This window comes from Giraffa tippelskirchi, chromosome 1 (assembly GCF_054371585.1).
Source record: "Giraffa tippelskirchi isolate mGirTip1 chromosome 1, T2T-mGirTip1v1.2.pri, whole genome shotgun sequence".
Taxonomy (NCBI): domain Eukaryota; kingdom Metazoa; phylum Chordata; class Mammalia; order Artiodactyla; family Giraffidae; genus Giraffa; species Giraffa tippelskirchi.
In genome coordinates, this window is record NC_137275.1 from 204,647,776 (window position 1) to 204,665,535 (window position 17,760).

At 47.6% G+C, this 17,760-nt stretch overlaps 2 protein-coding genes across 3 annotated transcripts in view; one reads left to right on the top strand and one right to left on the bottom strand.

Annotated features, from left to right (window-relative positions):
* SHC3 (SHC adaptor protein 3) overlaps positions 1–5,173 on the top strand; it is a 327,593-nt gene extending 322,420 nt beyond the window's left edge. The window contains exon 17 of the mRNA XM_081572376.1: positions 3,798–5,173. The gene's annotated coding sequence lies outside the window, so the exon portion shown is untranslated. The remainder of the gene's footprint in view (positions 1–3,797) is intronic.
* Positions 5,174–6,300: 1,127 nt separating this feature from the next.
* S1PR3 (sphingosine-1-phosphate receptor 3) lies at positions 6,301–17,542 on the bottom strand. Of its 2 annotated transcripts, XM_081572398.1 has the most exons (3): positions 17,308–17,519; positions 16,963–17,216; positions 6,301–9,892 (listed from the first exon to the last, which is right to left on the bottom strand). In XM_081572398.1, the coding sequence occupies exon 3, from the start codon at positions 9,747–9,749 to the stop codon at positions 8,613–8,615; it is 1,137 nt and encodes a 378-aa protein (XP_081428524.1). In that variant the 5' UTR covers positions 9,750–9,892; positions 16,963–17,216; positions 17,308–17,519; the 3' UTR covers positions 6,301–8,612. The 2 variants fall into 2 exon arrangements, with proteins under 2 accessions (XP_081428524.1, XP_081428513.1); XM_081572387.1 differs by lacking the exon at positions 16,963–17,216 and having other exon boundaries at positions 17,308–17,542.
* Positions 17,543–17,760: the final 218 nt, after the last annotated feature.

Genomic DNA, 17,760 nt, shown 5'->3' on the forward strand with positions numbered 1-17,760 from the left:
GTGAGGGCCATCCGGGGTCCCCGGAGTGTACTAGGACTTGCTGCCCCTCTCGTGGGCCCCCCGCCACTTTACCCAGGCCCCTGTGTCTGCTGAGAGGGCCTGGCGAGTCCTAAAATGGTCCCTCTTGCTAAGTGGCCCTGGAGACCGTTCCTCCCTCCCCCATCATCTTGTGGGAAATAGCTGTGCCTTCTAGCGATTCCCACCTGCTGAGAGTCTGGCCACTGGTTTTAGCCAGCTTTGAGGTCTGACTATTAAGGATACTCTGAAAGGCTCACAGGGGAAGAATTCCCTGGGGGGGGTCCATGTGTGAAGGGAGAGGCCTAGTTTCAGGCAGGGAGGGTGGATGGAGCAGCACTTTGTGAGGCCCCTTCCCCACAAAGAGCCCTGTGCTCCAGGACGCTGTGGACTCCTGGCTCCACGTCCAGCCCCGTGTCCTGAAGTGCCCCCTTCCTGTAGTGGAGCTCTCCTTTCAGGTAGCACTGAAGCATTATGTAAGTAATGCTCACACAAGGAAACGAACGTCCTGGTCCTTATTTCCCTGAATCGGTCACCCCGTGAAGGCCAGTCACAGGATCCCAGGCTCCCTGGGCAGCCCGCCTCAGCTCCTGCATGCAGAGCCACGTGGCCTTGAGCTGTCTGCTGGGTTTCTCTGAGCCCTGCCTCGCCACCCGCACGACAGGGCAGTACCTGACCTGAGAAGGTGTGGGGGTTGATGACTGTGTGTGAGCGCCAAGGACAGTCGTTTTCTGAGATGTTTCACTCTCAAAGTATACATCTGTGTTCTATTGCTGTCCAAGTACGTGGGGACGGCAGCCATAAATACTTTTCTGTGAATGGCAGTGTGCATGCGTGCAAAGTTTCTTCAGTCGTGTCTGACCCTGTGGGACCCCATGGACTGTAGCCTGCCAGGTTCCTCTGCCCATGGAATCCCATGGACAAGAATACTGGAGTGGGTTGCCATGCCCTCCTCCATGGGATCTTCCCAACCCAGGTGTCGAACCCATGTCTCTTATGTCTCCTGCATTGGCAGGTGGGTTCTTTACCACTAGTGCCACCTGGGAACGGCAGAACACAGACAAATCTTGACCTTGGGTTTCAGAAAAATACTCTTGGGTTCTGTAGTGAAACTAAGTTTTTCTTAATAAAGAGAAGTGGAAAAATGACTTTACTGGCACATGTCATAAACCTGGAACTGTCCCTGCTCCTCAGAGGACAGCAAATGAGGGAGAGTCTTCAGATAGCACAGGGGGAAGGATCCATTTTTCAGTGAGGAAATTAGAGCTGACTGACTTCCTAGAAGGTGGTGACAGTGGCTGAATCTAGGATAGAATGCAGGATTTATTAGGGTCCTTCAGAGCTTCTACATAAAGTTCAGCCCCAGGTGGAAAATGGCAAGTAGTACTTTCCTCCTTGACTTTATTTTTATGCTCTTCCCCCGCCCCCCCAAATGCATAAAAGCATGAGCCAATCATGTGGAAGTGTTTCTATTCCTTTGTTTAGTTTGTGTATCCGACTCTTTGTGATCCTATGGACTGTACCTGGGCCCCGCTGTCCATGTTATTCTCCAGGCAAAAATACTGGAGTGGGTTGCCATTTCTTTCTCCAGGGGATCTTCCTGACTCAGGAATTGAACCCATGTCTCCTGCATTGGCAGGCAAGTTCTTTACCACTAGCGCCACCTGGGAAGCCCCAAATTGTCATTTTTTATATTGGAGTATAGTTGATTTCCCAATATTTTTGCCTGGGAAATCCCATGGACAGAGGATCCCGGTGGGCTACGGTTCATAGGGTCGCAAAAAGTCAGACATGACTTAGCGACTAAACAGTAACATAGTTGGTTAACAATGATGTGTCAATTATAGTTGTATGGCAAAGTAGACTCAGTTATGCCCAGAACATGAATATTAGAGTGGGTGGCCGGGCCTTTCTCCAGGGGATCTTCCTGATCCAGGTGTCGAACCTGCCTCTCTATGTGTCCTTCATTGGCAGGCAGGTCCTTTACCACTAGTGCCACCTGGGAAGCCCCAGTTTAGTTTGGGGTGCCATAGAAACAGACCCTGAGAAAGGCTCTGAGTGTATGTAGACTCAGGGTTGGGGAAGGAAGCTGATGAGGAAGGCATGATCAAGCAAGTCACCAAGATGTAGATAAATAATTGCACTGAGGACTGAGGGAGGCAGGGCTGGACAGACCTAAGAGCTAACCCACCAGGGCAGGGATCGAGCCAGACATTTACCCAAACAGCCCAGCACTGGGGGAAGGCTGTTTCTGGCCACAGTGTCCTGGCTAGACCTTCACACACCAAACCAAGGGGTACTTGGGTGGAGAGACAGCCCTTCATAAGCAGACTTGGGGTGAAAGGCAGGCATCAGAGCTATTGGGGATCCTCCCCAGAGTTTCTGACTTGGTAGTTCTGGATGGGGCCAGAGAATTTGCATTTTTAGTAAATTGCAGTTGATGCTGGCAGGCAGTCTTGGCTTTTGGAACCATTATCAGGTATAAATTGCTAGCCCGTACCTGACTCACTGACTGTTTTTCCCCTCTAACATATGGTTATGTTTTCATGCCTCTTCACGTTATAGATCCCAGAGTCCAAGCTGTGAGTTCGAAAGTGGAGGATTAATAAGCATTTATAACTCCATGCAATCACTACTGGCAGATAAAATGCCATCTGCCAGACACAATTTATTTATAATGGGGTTTATACATATTTATAAGTTTGCAAGCAACAAATGCACAGTTTTAAAACTGGCATATTTTATAGCAGCCAGAAAAATTGCAACTTTATACCAGGACTTGTGAATATCAACTGCATATGTGTATATATATATATATAAACACACACACATACGTATACCTACTAATAACGACAGGTGTTTGTCTCCGTCTGTCTGTACATACATATATACACGTGCATATACCTACATTGATTATGACGGACGCACATCTCTGTCTATATGTGTGCACATGCAGGTTGGTACCTTGGGACTCCTCCCTGGATTTTGGTATTTTAATTAACACAGACAACTAGAAAGTTACACACATGTTGAGAGTTTGGGGACTGATACGTCCTGGCATCTGCACATGGTCCTGGATGCTGGTCTTGGGAGGATGGTCTTGGATGCAGCAGGAACTAGACAACAGGGCCATGAGGGGGCCACAGTGGGAAGTGACAAAGGGACACAGGGAAGAGAAGCTAATGGGGGAAGACAGGAAAGGAGAGGCTGGGAGAACAAGAAGGAAAAAGAAAAAAGGTAGGGGGCAGCAAGTCCAGACCTACATCCTATGTTCGTCCAGCAGTGTATAGAGATAAGCAGGGGGGTTGTTGGGGAGGCTGCCCAGGCAGGTGTGCCTAAGGGCTGAGCGTTGTCTTCCGGGTGCAGCTACACTGCTTGCTGGCTTTTCTAACCAGCCTCCTCTTGGTCTTGTCTTATGTTAGTTCACGTGAGGCAGGCACTGTGTTGCGCTTCTATGATCGTGCAAAGGTTCTGCCTGTCTGCAGTTACAATTCAGTAGAAAATGCACACACAGAGGGCATGGGGGCGCGACAAGCCTGATGTGTGGCCCACTTCACTAGGATCCTGGAGGGTGGGGCTCCTGGGTGGGTCTGGGGAGTCTGAAAGCTTTGCAGATGGGCTGCTGACAGGATGGGGAGGGTTAGAACAGGCAGACACAGTGTGGACGGCCCAGGAGGAGGCAGAGACACCCTCATGCATGAACAGTGGTCAGGTTGGGAGGGATGTTGGAGGCATCCCTGGGGTGCTCCTGCCTAATTCTTGCCTCCTTCTCACAACCACAGATGGCCAGAATAACGACCCCCTTAGGCCCAAACACTCGGGGCTCCCTTCTGAGGGTTAAGGTATGGAAGAGGCATTCTCATTGAAGAAAGCATGAGAGATGAAATCCCATACAATTTCCAGTGTCTATTTTGTTGTTTTACCTTGAAATGCTGAAGGCAGAAATATACACACATGCTGTGGCCATGGGTGACTGAAGTCATGAATTCACACTCATCTGGGACGTTTTTACCATAACCAAAGTTTCTAGCCACTGAATCAAGGGATGATTAAAGCAGAAATCAACAGACAAATCCATTTTTGAACACTGAATAAACTTTTTTGTAACAATTATATGTTGGTTGCAAGTGGAATGTTCTCTGTTCCTTTGACTTTTGAATATAATTTGTTCCAGAGTAAATCTTGTAAAATTAAGGACATGAATGTTTCTTTGTATCCAGAACTAAATAAGAATTAAAATTTGATGCTTCAATCCAAGGATTAGGAGAGAACTCTGTCCCGTGTACATCTAATGTGTAATAATGAGATATTTATTACTTTTAAAAAAGCATTTGGATGGGAAATTATACCTATTGGTAAATATTTGAAAATTTCATGTTTATTTTCCATTAACTTTTGTGAAACAAAGAAGAATTACTGTGAAGATCTCTGGTTTATTGCCAATTTACCACTTTCTATGTTGCTACTGGATAAGAATTGGTGTTGGAGATCTCTGAGGAGTGGAAACACAAAACCAACTTAAGTTTTCTAATCTGTGTTCTTGGAAAGATAATAAAGCTGAAATTTATTTGGCCAACATCTGGGAGATTTGACAACGCAATGGGTTAAGAGAATTGGCTTAAATTCCCTCCTCACGTTCAGTGATTCCACTTCACTCCTTCAGCAAATGATGTGGTTTCCTGTTGTGAGCTCTGCTGCCATGCCGGGTACATCCCTGAGCTTCTAGGGCAGCCAGTTGGAGGTGCCACGTGGCATTGCTGTGTGTCACCACCGTGACCCAGGAGCAGAGGTTGTCACTCCCACTTAGGTGCAACCGCACGCCTTGTCACTGGTTATTGGAAAATGTGCCTTCATTTTCAGAATAGTGGTGTATGCGTTTCTGATTATGTAGCAAACCCTTTGATATTTGACTTAGATACTAAAAACATTTGAGTGTGGAGGTTTTGCACTCGTAGATACATTTAAAAGCATGGACTTGGTAATTTACAAGTTTTCTATAACGTACACCTCGTTAATAATACATTTCTGTGAAAGGCTCTTTTCCAGTGTAGAAGAACTATGGGTCAAGGGTGGAGAGAAACAACTGTTCTCTAAATAGTCTGATGTTAACTGATTGTCAATGTGAGTCTGTGGGCAATAAAGAATATTGTGAAAAGTCTCTCATTTGGATGGTGGATCTTGTATTGCCTCACGAAGGAGAGGAGGGGAGTTGGAAACCTTTCCATAGAAAGCAGATATTCTCAATTATTCCCCAGGAGACCTCTTAAAATACAATGACAGCAGAGTCCTGTCGGGGACACCAAAGGTGTGGGATGAAAATGGCAGTTTAACAAAAGCATTCCTGATGGGATTTAGGTAAACTTCTGCCCACTTGGCCTTGGGCAGTATCAAAGGTGGCAGTAGGTTGTGGTCTTTGTTACATAAATGGTACCACACACTGCAGCTTGCGCATGTATCAGTGGCAGACATTTGAAATCCAAGTGTTCTAGTAAAACAGAAATGATGAATATACACCCACAGTTACTTTTGGGGGCAGATTTCTTCAGGAATGTCACTACCAACTAGTGATGCCAAATACTGGCTTCTTTCTGTGGAAGAATGCAGGGTGGAGAGGTGAAAACTTACCATCTGTGATGGAGAAAGCTAGAGAAAGGGGTGGTTTATCAAGTCTCTCCTGTTGCCTCCATTGCACCAAATGGAGCAGAACCCATCGTCCCATCTCTTTTGGCTGTTCTTTGGCTGCCATGTCTCTTACAGTTTTCTCCCTATTGAAAGGGTAGTCTATTGACCTCCTTCCCTATTGACCAACCAAAATTGGTGGAAAGTGAAAGTGTTAGTTGCTCAGTCATATCTGACTCTTTGCAACCCCGTGGACTGTAACCTGCCGGGCTCCCCTGTCCATGGAATTCTCCAGCAAGAATACTGGAGTGGGTTGCCATTCTCTTCTCCAGGGAATCTCCCTGACCCAGGGATTGAACCTGGGTCTCCTGCATTGCAGGTGCATTCTTTACCATCTGAGCCACTTCCCATGAGCAGAGCTGGTATTTTAGGAAACTTTGGTGTATTGGGTGCTCTTCCACCAATTTTAGCACCCAATACACCGAAGTTTCCTAAAATACCAGTTCTGCTGTTGGGAAGTATAGGGGAAATGCTACTAGAGTTCTCAGAGTGGTTTAATTCCTGGAGAAACGACTAGCAGCAAGTGAGAGTTCATGCTGTCAATCTGCATACCCCCAGGGGCGGCCTTAGTGTACACAGCTCCCCACACGGACTCCCGACAACCAGTTTATACAGAGGTTTTCAGTTTTATTTTATTTTTAACAAACATACATGGGATTCGATAAAGGTTACTAACTGAATGAGCTCTAACACACAGGTTCTCTGTGACTTTGATACACTCAACTTCTAAATGATCAACTAGCTAGTTAGGATTGTACACTTGGTACTTTTTGTTGTTCAGTCACTCAGTTGTGTCCAGCTGTTTGCCACCTCATGGACTGAAGCCCACAAGGCTCTTCTGTCCATGGGATTGCCTATGCAAGATTGTGGGAGTGGGTTGCCATTTCCTTCTCCGACACTTGGTACTAAATTTGATTATCATTATTATTTTTTCTGCAATATCAAAAAGACACAATGACTGTTTTGGAGTATTTTTCATTCAGATTGATCAAAAGTGTTGTGCTACCTCAAAAAAAAAGTTGAGGTTATGGTACAGTGTTATATTACTATTAGGGCCAGAGAGCTGGAGCCCCCAAGCAACTCAGAACTAATATATAAAGTTCTTAAGTCATTTCACCACCGAAGACAAAATGCAATACTCAATATTTTGGCTCTCTGAGGCAATTTTGTAGTTATTTTCTTAACCCAGTATCTTAATGCTTAACTTTTCTATAAATGTTCTGGGTTTTCTCAGGCTGTTTGACAAGAGAATAAGCTCCTTTTCAGTGATGTAATGAAAACAACTAAATTGCCAACGATGAGCATGTCCTTGCAAATAAGATTTATCTTCATCAGCAACAAAAATTAAGAAAGATATTGGGTGGTACATGATCACCTAGGACCCACGAAAATGTTCCTTAATAAAGAGGAACTGGCATGAGATAACAAAGAGGAGTCACTTTTTCTCTGAAAAGTTATTCATGTGTTAAGACTACTCTTTAAGTCTTTACTCAGGCAAAATTCCCACTGAACCTAATCTGAAGTGAGGCTTACCCAGGTAAGAATCCTTTTGAAGGGTCCTTTTTATCTTTTTAAAAAACAAAGGACTCAGTACATCAACTATATACTTATGACAGTTCTGCAAATTTGTATATTTTTCATCCATTTGTACTTCATGAAGAATCCTTGGGGATGACTGTGTACAAAAATGCCTTCTAAGTAATTCCTTCTAAAGGTAAAGAGTGATACAGGGTCAACCTGTGTTAAAATAAAAGATTACAGTATTGCTACATCTCTGTGAAGAAAGCACAAACTGTCAGATCACAATTAAACTGCTCTAATGGTCGTGGTCAGGGTTAGCTTTCAGGAATCTATGAGGCTGTTGACGGCCCCAGCTGCTCACCTGCAACAGCACAGGGGGGTTACTAACTTGGTGCTTTTCTGATACAGATTCAAACTCAACACAGGACCACAGTGCTGTCCTATAAGCATCTCTGAATTCAACAGAAACTCCCCATTACGTTGGAAAGGTGAAATGGGCCTGGGGTCTGTCCTCTGCTTCTCCCTCTTGGATTCTTTTCTTGATTGGTGTGGGGCACAGGCTCCTGGAATACCTTGGCTGGCTTTTCTAGGATTTGGAGAAACCCCAAACAATCAGGTAATTTGGCTAATTTGACTTTTAGATGAGCTTAAGACTCCTCAGGGAGAAATGATGGAAGACAAGCAGGGGTCCCCTTGGGGGACGTATGTCCACAGAACTCACTCGTTCTCTCCTGGATTCTCCAGACGCTGTAAAGGGCATCTCAGGACAGTTGGGGGTGTCAGTCTGAGGAGACTGAGACTGGCCTGTCCACCTAGCTCCCAGTCACATCCTCATACTTGGTGGTTCAGCCAGAACTTACTTGTACTCCCTGTTACATAACGACACCATGTACTGCAGCTTACATATGTACCAATGGCAGACATTAGAAATGCAAGTGCTCTGTAACACAGAAATGATGACTACACAGCATCCATCTGTGCACAGTCAATGTAGTGTACAGTCACCGAACATCATCCTGGGATGATGATGTTCCTGGAAAACACATTGCACAGTGTGTGTGGTCCAACACCTTCCCTCTCCAGACAGAGGCCGGGGGGAGGGAGGATTCAGAGGAAGGCGGCTGATGACATCAGCAGCTTGGTACATTTGGAAGACCCTAGAGCCTAAATGGACAAGGCACGGTGTCTGCACTTAAATGCATCAGCAATTCCTTGGGTCCCTTCCTTAAGAGACATCCAGACCAGGCCAGGCTATTGGCAGAACAGCTTTCTCGAGTCCCAGCTCTGGAAATACCCCCACGGGTGAGGCACGCAATCCAGAAGCATGTGGCTGCAGGGTTGGTTGCCGCTCTTCCTGTGGCGATGCAAGGACCCCAGGTTCCTTGAGGCCCGCACCCTCACTTGTAGATGACTCCGTTCTGCAGGATTTTGTTTCTGTCCGTGATGCAGGGCGAGGCAGCGGTTTGGGGGAGGTTTTCCTTGCTTTTGGGGGAGGGGCTGCTGTTGTTGCTGCCACTGGATTTGCTTCTGCTTGGGTCGAGAGCGGGCTGGATGGGTGAGGAGTGGGTGCCCCGACCCCTGACCAGGCAAGTGCAGACAAGTCGGAAGAAGGCCCGCCGCATCTCCTTGCTGGCCAGCGTGTAGATGATGGGGTTCATGGCAGAGTTGAGCACGGCCAGCACAATAAACCACTGGGCCTTGAACAGGACAGCACACTCCTTCACCTTGCAGGCCACGTCCACGAGGAAAAGGATGAAGAGTGGGGACCAGCAGGCGATGAACACGCTCACCACGATCACCACGGTCCGCAGCAGGGCCATGGACCGCTCTGAGTTGTGCGGGCTGGCCACCCTGCGGCTGCTGGACTTCACCAGGAAGTAGATGCGTGCGTACAGGATCACGATGGTCACCAGGATGGCCATGAAGATGCTGATGCAGAATGCGATGTACTTCTTGGAGTAGAGGGGCAGAATGGTGGAGCAGTCAGGGAGGTTGTGCAGGCAGTTCCAGCCCAGGATGGGTAAGGCACCCAGCGAGAAGGCGATGAGCCAGCACATCCCGATCAGAAGAAAGACGCGGTGCTTCTTGTTGGCATCGTACGGCCTCATTTTGATCATGGTCAAGTGTCTCTCGATAGCAATGGCAAGCAGGCTACATGTGGACGCCCCAAGGGCCACAAACATGCTGCCTTCCCGTAGGAACCAGACCGTCAGGGAGAGGCTCAGTGTCCTCTTGCCCGACATCAGAATGTTGACCTTGTAGGCTATGCCGGCCAGCAGGTCGCAGAGGGCCAGGTTGCCAATGAAAAAGTACATGCGGTTGTGGAATTTATTGTTTTTCCAGATGGCAATCAAGACCATCAGGTTCTCCAAGACAATGAAGCTGCAGATGATCAAGAACATCACGGTGGTGAGTGTGCTGCCCTCGGGGGCGTTCTTCAGCCTGCCCTCCAGCTTGCCCACATAGCTGTAATGTTCGTGCAGGGTTTCGTTGGAGGTGTAAGGTCTGGGGTGTGGCGTGAGAATCATCGCCATCACTTGGAACTCACAATCAGTTAGCTCCTAAATCCAGCAGAGGGCGCCCGGAGAACGTCCATTTCCAGGGAAAACAAAGCTTTCGGTTTAGGCTGCAACAGTGATCCAGGCCAGACACCGACTAGGGTGTTGAGAATAGGCTCCTACGAAAAGATAAAAGGAGAGAGAACCCAGTGATAAAGTAACAGCACCTAAGAACAACAGCTGCAACAGAGTTGGAGAAAGGCACTAAAGGACTGTAGCCTGCCAGGCCCCTCTGTCCATGGGATTCTCCAGGCAAGAATACTGGAGTGGATTGCCATGCCCTCCTCCAGGGAATCTTCCCAACCCAGGGATCGAACTCGCATCTCTAGTGTCTCCTGCATAGGCAAGTGGATTCTTTACCACTAGCACCACCTGGGGAGCCCCATCTCCTGCACAGGAGCTGGTAAACCCTTATTCCCAGTTACTGAGAGAGAGACGGAGATTATGTCAGGTCCAAAAAATAGGATGGAATTCAGAATAAGGCCCACTGATTTCTGAAACTTCCTTGGTGGGTTTTACAGCAATGTTGTAGGAAGTAGTCACACTTCCCTGGAATCCCTGGGACCAGGGCCAAGACCAGAAATCAAATCTGGATGGCTCCCAGGTCTGCCCCACAGGCCAGCTATATGACCCCACTGCCATCAGAGAAAAAAACAGCCCCTCTCAGGATGCTGCCGCTTTGTGACCCTCATCGGAGCAGCACGTGTGTTCCTCTTCCCTACCTTTGGGTCATGCCTTTTCTCTGAACAAGGACACACGTGGTGCCATGACAGGGCATCCATGCGGGAATGCCAAGCACTCTCTCAGGGTTGTGCTCTCGGGTGGGAGGTGTTGGAAAGATAACCAGGCAACTAGGTTCTCCTGTGCCTGGTTTCCTACGACAGCCAGGAAGGGTCAGCAAAGTGGGAGCACAGAGACTCCATTCAGTGCCCGCAGATGAGAGCACTTAGATGAGCAGTAATGAAGGGCACACGCCTTTACTGGGCACCATTAATGTACATGGTGCTGTGAGAGGAGAGATGGAGAGGAGATGAAATAAGAGGTTCCAGGAAAGTGTTCTGAGAGTGCTAGCTGCTGCTTCTATCTCTATCTTTAAAAAACAGTTTGCAGTTTGTTTTAAAAAGTGGTGTGCTGGGGCAGGATGATTCCAGAAAATGCTATAGAGCTGATAGAAGTTTATCTGGAGCCTTAAGGATGGGCACAATTTAAATAAAAATGGAAAAGAGGTAAGCTGGTGGCGGGGAGTGGCCCACTCCTGCTTCTGTCTCTGGGAGACCAGGCCCCTCATCACAGACCAAGCAGGGGGGACCAGGGCTGGGTGGGGAGCCTGCCTCCTGCATGAGGCCTCACAGTGCCCCTGGGTGAGGGGAGGCAGCCCCAGGGTTGGGTGCTGCCTCCAAGGCTCATCAGCGATGTGGGAGACCTTGGCAGGCCCTAACATTTGGTGGTAAAGCTGACTCCCAGCCCTCCATGACCTCAAACTGCACTGAGACACCAGGGGCTCATGTGGTTTCCACAATAAGCCACACACAAACCTCCAGGACACTAGAAGAAATCTCTGCAAAGAAGCAGTGGGGCCGTCTTTGCCCCATGTCAGAAAACCAGGGCCCCCCAAATTAAGGGAGTCACTGCAGGAGTGCTGGGCACTCTGGGCACCAGGGCTCCTAGAAGACCCAACCTTTCCTATTCCTCATGGCCTCTTCTAGTCACTAACCACTAGAATGGCACCACTCTCTGGACTTACCCTTTAGAGTAATTTAGCCTATGTCTGACCCTCGCATAAATGGAACCATGAAGTATACAGTTGTGCCCGGCATTTTCCTCTCAATGTGATGCTCCTATGAGCTTCCTGCTCAATGTGAGTCGTGCAGAGAGATGTGGGTAACTCCTTCCCATTGCTCCCGCTGTGTGGACGGATATATTCTGGGTTGTGGACGTGGAGTGGTTCCCCTGTGCTGTTGTCCTCAGCAGTGCTGCTAGGACAAGTTGAGGATGTCCCCCACAGTGAGCACGTGCCTGTGTGCCAAGGGGTACCATGGGCTTCCTACTGCTGATGTCTAGGCTGGGTTTTGATGGAGGGTCCCCACAGAGGCTTACGGGTCTCAGCCAGTGGTCCTGAAAACTGTCTCTGTGGGTAGCTGGAGAAGTCCCCATAGAGGGTGAGAGTTACACTTTACAAATGCTCACATTTTATTTTAAAAGGGGTTCTGGAGGGGGAAAGCATGTATACCCATAGTGGATTCATGTCAATGTATGGCAGAACAAATACAATGTTGTAAAGTTAAAAAATAGAAAATAAACTAATTAAAAAAATTAAAAAAAAAAAAAAAGATAAGTGTCTGGGGCTGATAGTGACCAGACCAGTATCTGCCTTTCCATTGTAAAAATTGGATCACTGCTTAATTTCCACCTGAATACTGAAAAATACAGCCTGATGCTGAAAAGTGTGGCTGGGTGCCAGCTAGTCATGTACATAGTCAGAAAACCTGGCCAGTTATAGAAGACACGTGGGTGCTCCTGCTCACGCGCAGTGGTCTTCCAACAAACCCACATTCCGACAGAGCTGTGCCTGAGAGCAGGCCTTACTTATATCCGTAAGCAGAGCTCTCCCTCCCAAACTGTGCTCAGGTCATCCAGACCCCCGCAGACTTCTCCCCTCACCCAGTCTGAGTGAGGATTTGACTGCCTGCGTCTCACTGTGAAGGTAAAGGTAGTATACTGCCCACTCCTGGGCTTGCCTTCCATCTATTCAACAGAGACCTGCTACCTAAGAGTTTTCACTCCATCCTCATTCAAGTGGGGTCTCCGAGTCTACCACAATGCATTCCAACACCAAGGCTTTTCTTTCTGCAGAGAAGGAATATGATGCCTTCTAGAAGATGTCACCCCATCCCCCTCCCTCCATTCCAAGGAAGAGCATCTGTGGGGGGAGGGGGAGGGGGCCAGGCAGGGCCCGATGGATTCCAGATGTGTTTTCCACACTGGAGAGTCACTTTCTCTACTCATGTCACTTTGAAAAATAAACAAACTATAAAAAGAAGGAAAAGGGGAAAAAAAAAATAAAGGGAAATATTTCACCAGTCTGGGGTCTGTCTCTTTTTCTTTGTAATGGTCAAAAAAAAAAAAAGAAAAAGAAGCACAATAAGATAGTGAGACATTGATTTCTCCCAGCAAGATGCAAGGTGTTATATTTTTAAAGCGCTATATTCTCCCAGTTCATCCCACAAACTGAATTAAAACACAAAGCATTTGTCCACAAGTAAAACTTCCTGGAAAGTAAGGGTTTGTTTTCCCCACTTAGAAGAATTTAAAAAGGAAATAATGAGTTGGCCGTTTCATGGCCCCAACAAAATTCCTTTGCTAATGAGTATTTCCCTTCACTTGGGGGTTTCTTAGGTGACCTCACTCTGCTTTCAGAGATGGTTCATGACAAGAGGTGTCAACATACTCAGCCTTGCATGCCTACATGTTGCTCTGGACCCATTAGTGGAGCTCCTGGTGAGAAAGGCTGTTACAGATAAACCACATCAGGATTTCACATCTTCCCCTTTCTTCTCCAGATTGCGGAAGTGAGTTTGTCCCTGGTAAGATTTCCTGCTTTTCTGCAGCTTCTCCAAAGGTTATTGTCTCAGCAAACAAGGCTTGGATGCTAACACAGATCTGACAGCTGTCCAGGGAGGCCCACGTATGCAGGTTTTGCCCACAACCAAGTCTAGCTTGAACATCTGCTTCTCTGCATGTTCTCCTGGGCATCCAGGCTCATCAATCTGAGGGTAAATGCTTTTGATGCAAGAGGTCTTTATCTTTATTGCTTTTCCGCCAGGTTTCTCAAACTTTCTCTTCTCTGCTTGTTCTGAGGAAGGGTACAGGACTGAATTCCTACCAAGACTGTCACAGCACGAATCAAAGTGTGTGGAAATGAGTTCCTCTAGGCATACGAAAATGAGAGGTGTTCTGCCCAGGAAGTGGTAACTGCGGGGCTCCTTTCAACCTTTCCCACAGCAGCATTCTTACTTGGTGACATGGCACGTGCACTGCACACTAACCTTGCAGGTACCATGTCTGAGCCCATCACAGCATCTGCCTTGCAAATGGACACAGGAGGAAACGGAGCCTGTGGCACAGCTTGGAAGAGGCTGCGCTGGGTTGGATGCCCATGTCATCAGATTCCAGTGCACCACATTAGGGATTAGCTCTTCCAGAAGCTGTCGCGTTTCCATGTGTTCCTCACCTATCTAGGGATACGGGTGTCACCAGCATACTTGGAACCGAACTACTTCTAGCTACTATGCAAGCAAAATGCTGGAATGCTGAATCTGGGGGCTTGACTGAAATATATGGAAAACTCTGGCCTCAAGGAAATGGAGCAGCATCTTCAAGGCCAAAGAGCCTGGTCAAATGACAGGACTCTCACTCCAGCTCCACAGTTCCAACCAGACGTTAGAACCACCGGATGGGTTCCACACCCTCCTCTGAACAACCTTATCACTGATTTACCTGACTGGCCTATTCCCTGGCCTCTCACAGATGCCACTGTGATTCCTCAAAAACAGAATAAAAATGAAACAAAAGGTAACTTTATGCCTAGGAACTGTAACAACTTAAAAAGTATTATTAACTAAAGCTAGACAGGATTCCACTAAGTCTAGCATATCATCTCCAAAAGCTCATGGAATATCTCTTTTTCATCTATTTATTTTTTAATTGGAGGATAATTGCTTTACAATATTGTGCTGGTTTCTGCCATACATCAATACGAATCAGCCATAGGTGTACATATGTGCCCTCCCTCTTGAAGCTCCCTGCCACCTCTCACCCTATTCCACCCCTCTAGGTTGTCATAGAACACCTGATTTGAGTTCCCTGCTTCAAACAGCAAATCTTCACTGGTTATTTCATTTTACATATGGTAATGTGTATATTTCAATGTTCTTAAGGTAATTAACCAATTTTACAGAAAACATATGGCAAGGGAATAATACAATATGGCTCCAAAACTGATAAGAAAGGAATCATGAAACCAAGCGTGAGGAAACAGAAAGCCTTGTATAGCCCAGGGGCAGCTCAGTCTCAGCTAACTGGCCAACATAGTAGATTGCCCAAGGCTGTCGTGCCAGCTGTGTCAGCCCCAGAGTCATAATCCCAAGTTCTAGCTGAGAAAAAGGGTTTCTCCAGTTGGGCAACAACTAATGTTTCAAGATTATTTTATGCTCAAATACAAATTCCCATGTCTTTGTAACAAAAGTATATGCATACACAGTAGGTCTTGAAACATTTTTAGGGGGTCGAAGAGATACCGTGGAATCAAATTAGTGTCATAATTTCCAGCTAAAGGAAAATCAGTCCCTAAATTTTGAGATATAAAGTCATTAGGCCAATTCGTAAGGTAGGCCTTGTACAGGAAATGATACATTCACTATCCACAAATGGTAGAAAATTAGGAGAGTCATGCATTTAATGGAATTCAGAAATATAAAGAGGAAAGCAGCATTTTCAGAGATGAATACCGGTCAAGGAATCATTTCATCTGTATCTTAAGGGCTGATTTTGTGTTTCGGATCCCTGGTGTCAGGAAACCAGAGCACCTGGACCAGGAGGCCCAAAGTGAAAGTTTGCTGACTGAGAAAACTCAGTGTGTGGTTCACCTATGGTAACAGAAGTATTCAAACTGGCCCTGAGCTCTGCATCAGTGAGTCCACAACTCCTTGAGTACCACACACACACACACATTTCACATCACACACACACATTACATCACACACACATCACATCATACACACACACACACACACACATCACATCACACACACACACATCATATCATACATACACACACATCACATCATACACACACACAACACATCATACACACACATCACATCACACACACATATATCATATCATACACACACACATCACATTACACACATACACATCACATCATACACACATCACATCATACACACACATACACACACCCATCACATCATACACCCACACACATACACATCACATCATACACACACACATCACATCACACACACACATCACATCATACACACACACATATCACATCATATACACACACATCACATCATAAACACACACATACACACACATCACATCATATACACACACACATCACATCATACACACACACATCACATCATACACACTCACACACATTTTACATAACACACACATACATCACATTACACACACACACACACATACACACACACCAGAACCACCATCCACACCAGCAACAAGCTTGACTACCCTCATTAGTCATATACCCACAGATCATAATTCTGCCCTTGTACTTTCTAGGAATTAAGTTTTTCTTAACCATGCCTGTAAGATTTTCATCAATGAAAAAAGGAATGTTGTAAAGATAAATCATGAAGATATAATTCTTTGGGGCTTCCCTGATGGCTCAGATGGAAAAGAATCTGCCTGCAATGGGGGTTTGGACCCTGGAGAAGGGGTGGCTACCCACTCCAGTATTTTTGCCTGGAGGATTCTATGGACAGATCTGCAGACAGATTCTATTCTACAGCCCATGGGGTCATGAAGAATCAGACAGGACTGAGCGACTAACACTTTACTGTCAGGATTCTGTACAATGTCTGCAACTTCTAACTCCAGACTTCAAAAAGATGCCTAATTCTGGAAGTACCCAGAGCTCCAGAAGAGCCAGACTCGATTCATGCTCTTCATCTTCATAGTAAAGCATGTTCCCTTTAAAAATCCAACAAGAAGTCCCTCTCTTACATCTAAATATAAATACACCACAAGGAAATACGTCCTTGACAGTGTCCAAAGTCAGGAAGAGAGAAAGTAAGGAGAGGGAGCAGGAGCGAGAACAATTTGGAGACTACGGTGGGGACCGGGGGTTAAAAGTGGCAAAGGTAGCACTTTCCTGCAATCGGGTCGAAGAAGGACCAGTCCTGTCGCTTCCCCGGATTTATCTCAGTTTTGAGTATAACTTACTGATCTTCTTGGGAACCTCATTACCTCACCGTAGGAACTTTTGTCTTCCAGACTCCTCTTCCCGCCCCCCCAACCCCGCCCCCCGCCCGGTTCCGAGAGCCCCGACTGCATTGTTTGAGAAATAGAAGGAAAATTGGAACTTTGTAGCGAAGAAAATTAAATAGAACGATTTCCCCAAGAGAACAAGAACACACACTTCCATAGACTCCAGGTCCGCACTCTGGCCGTAGTCTAACTTAATTATCCCAGGAAAACGACCCACGGCGCGTCTCTGTGGAGAGTCACTTCTCTTTCATTCGGCGTTTAAATGCTCTAACTGTAGTTAAAAAGGAACCATCTCCACTTCCCTCGCCCGGGTTCAGTCACCAGAATGGATGACCTGGTGGGAGTGGGCGATGCTGATGTGGTGTGCTCGCCCGCCCAGGTCCACGTCGCGATGGGCTGGATGGCCTGGAAGACGGGCTGGAAATTCGTGAGAAAAGCGGACCTGGCTGCCCCCACCCAGCCCGGGGGCCTGGGGCCGTAGGTCCCGCCGGCTCACCTCCATCCGAGAAGGGCGCTTGGACCCCCGGCATCTTGGCACCCCTTCCTCCCCTCCCGGTGCCGGGGCGCCGGGATAGACTTGGTGCTCGGGGCTGGGGGCACTGCCCGGGCCGCAGAGTCTCGCTCGGGTTCCTGCGGCCACCGCGCTGGGCGCCGGGCTCCTGTCGCGTGTCTCCCAGACCGGCTTCTTCAGCCTCTGCCCCCGCCGGCCCGGGCGCAAACTTTTCCAGCTAACCTCGGGGGCAGGGCCCGCGCCCCGCCTCCCCGCCAGGCCGTCCCGCCCTCACCTCCCCGCGTCCCAGCCCCTTACTCCCGCCCCCGCAAGACCCCTCCTCCCCGGACCTGCTTCCCTACCTCCCGGCGCCCCGCCCCATCTCCGGGCCCCGCAGCATCTCCCCGGCTCCCAGCGGCGCTCCCACCCTACCCCCGCATCTTTTCCCCCCCGGCCCCT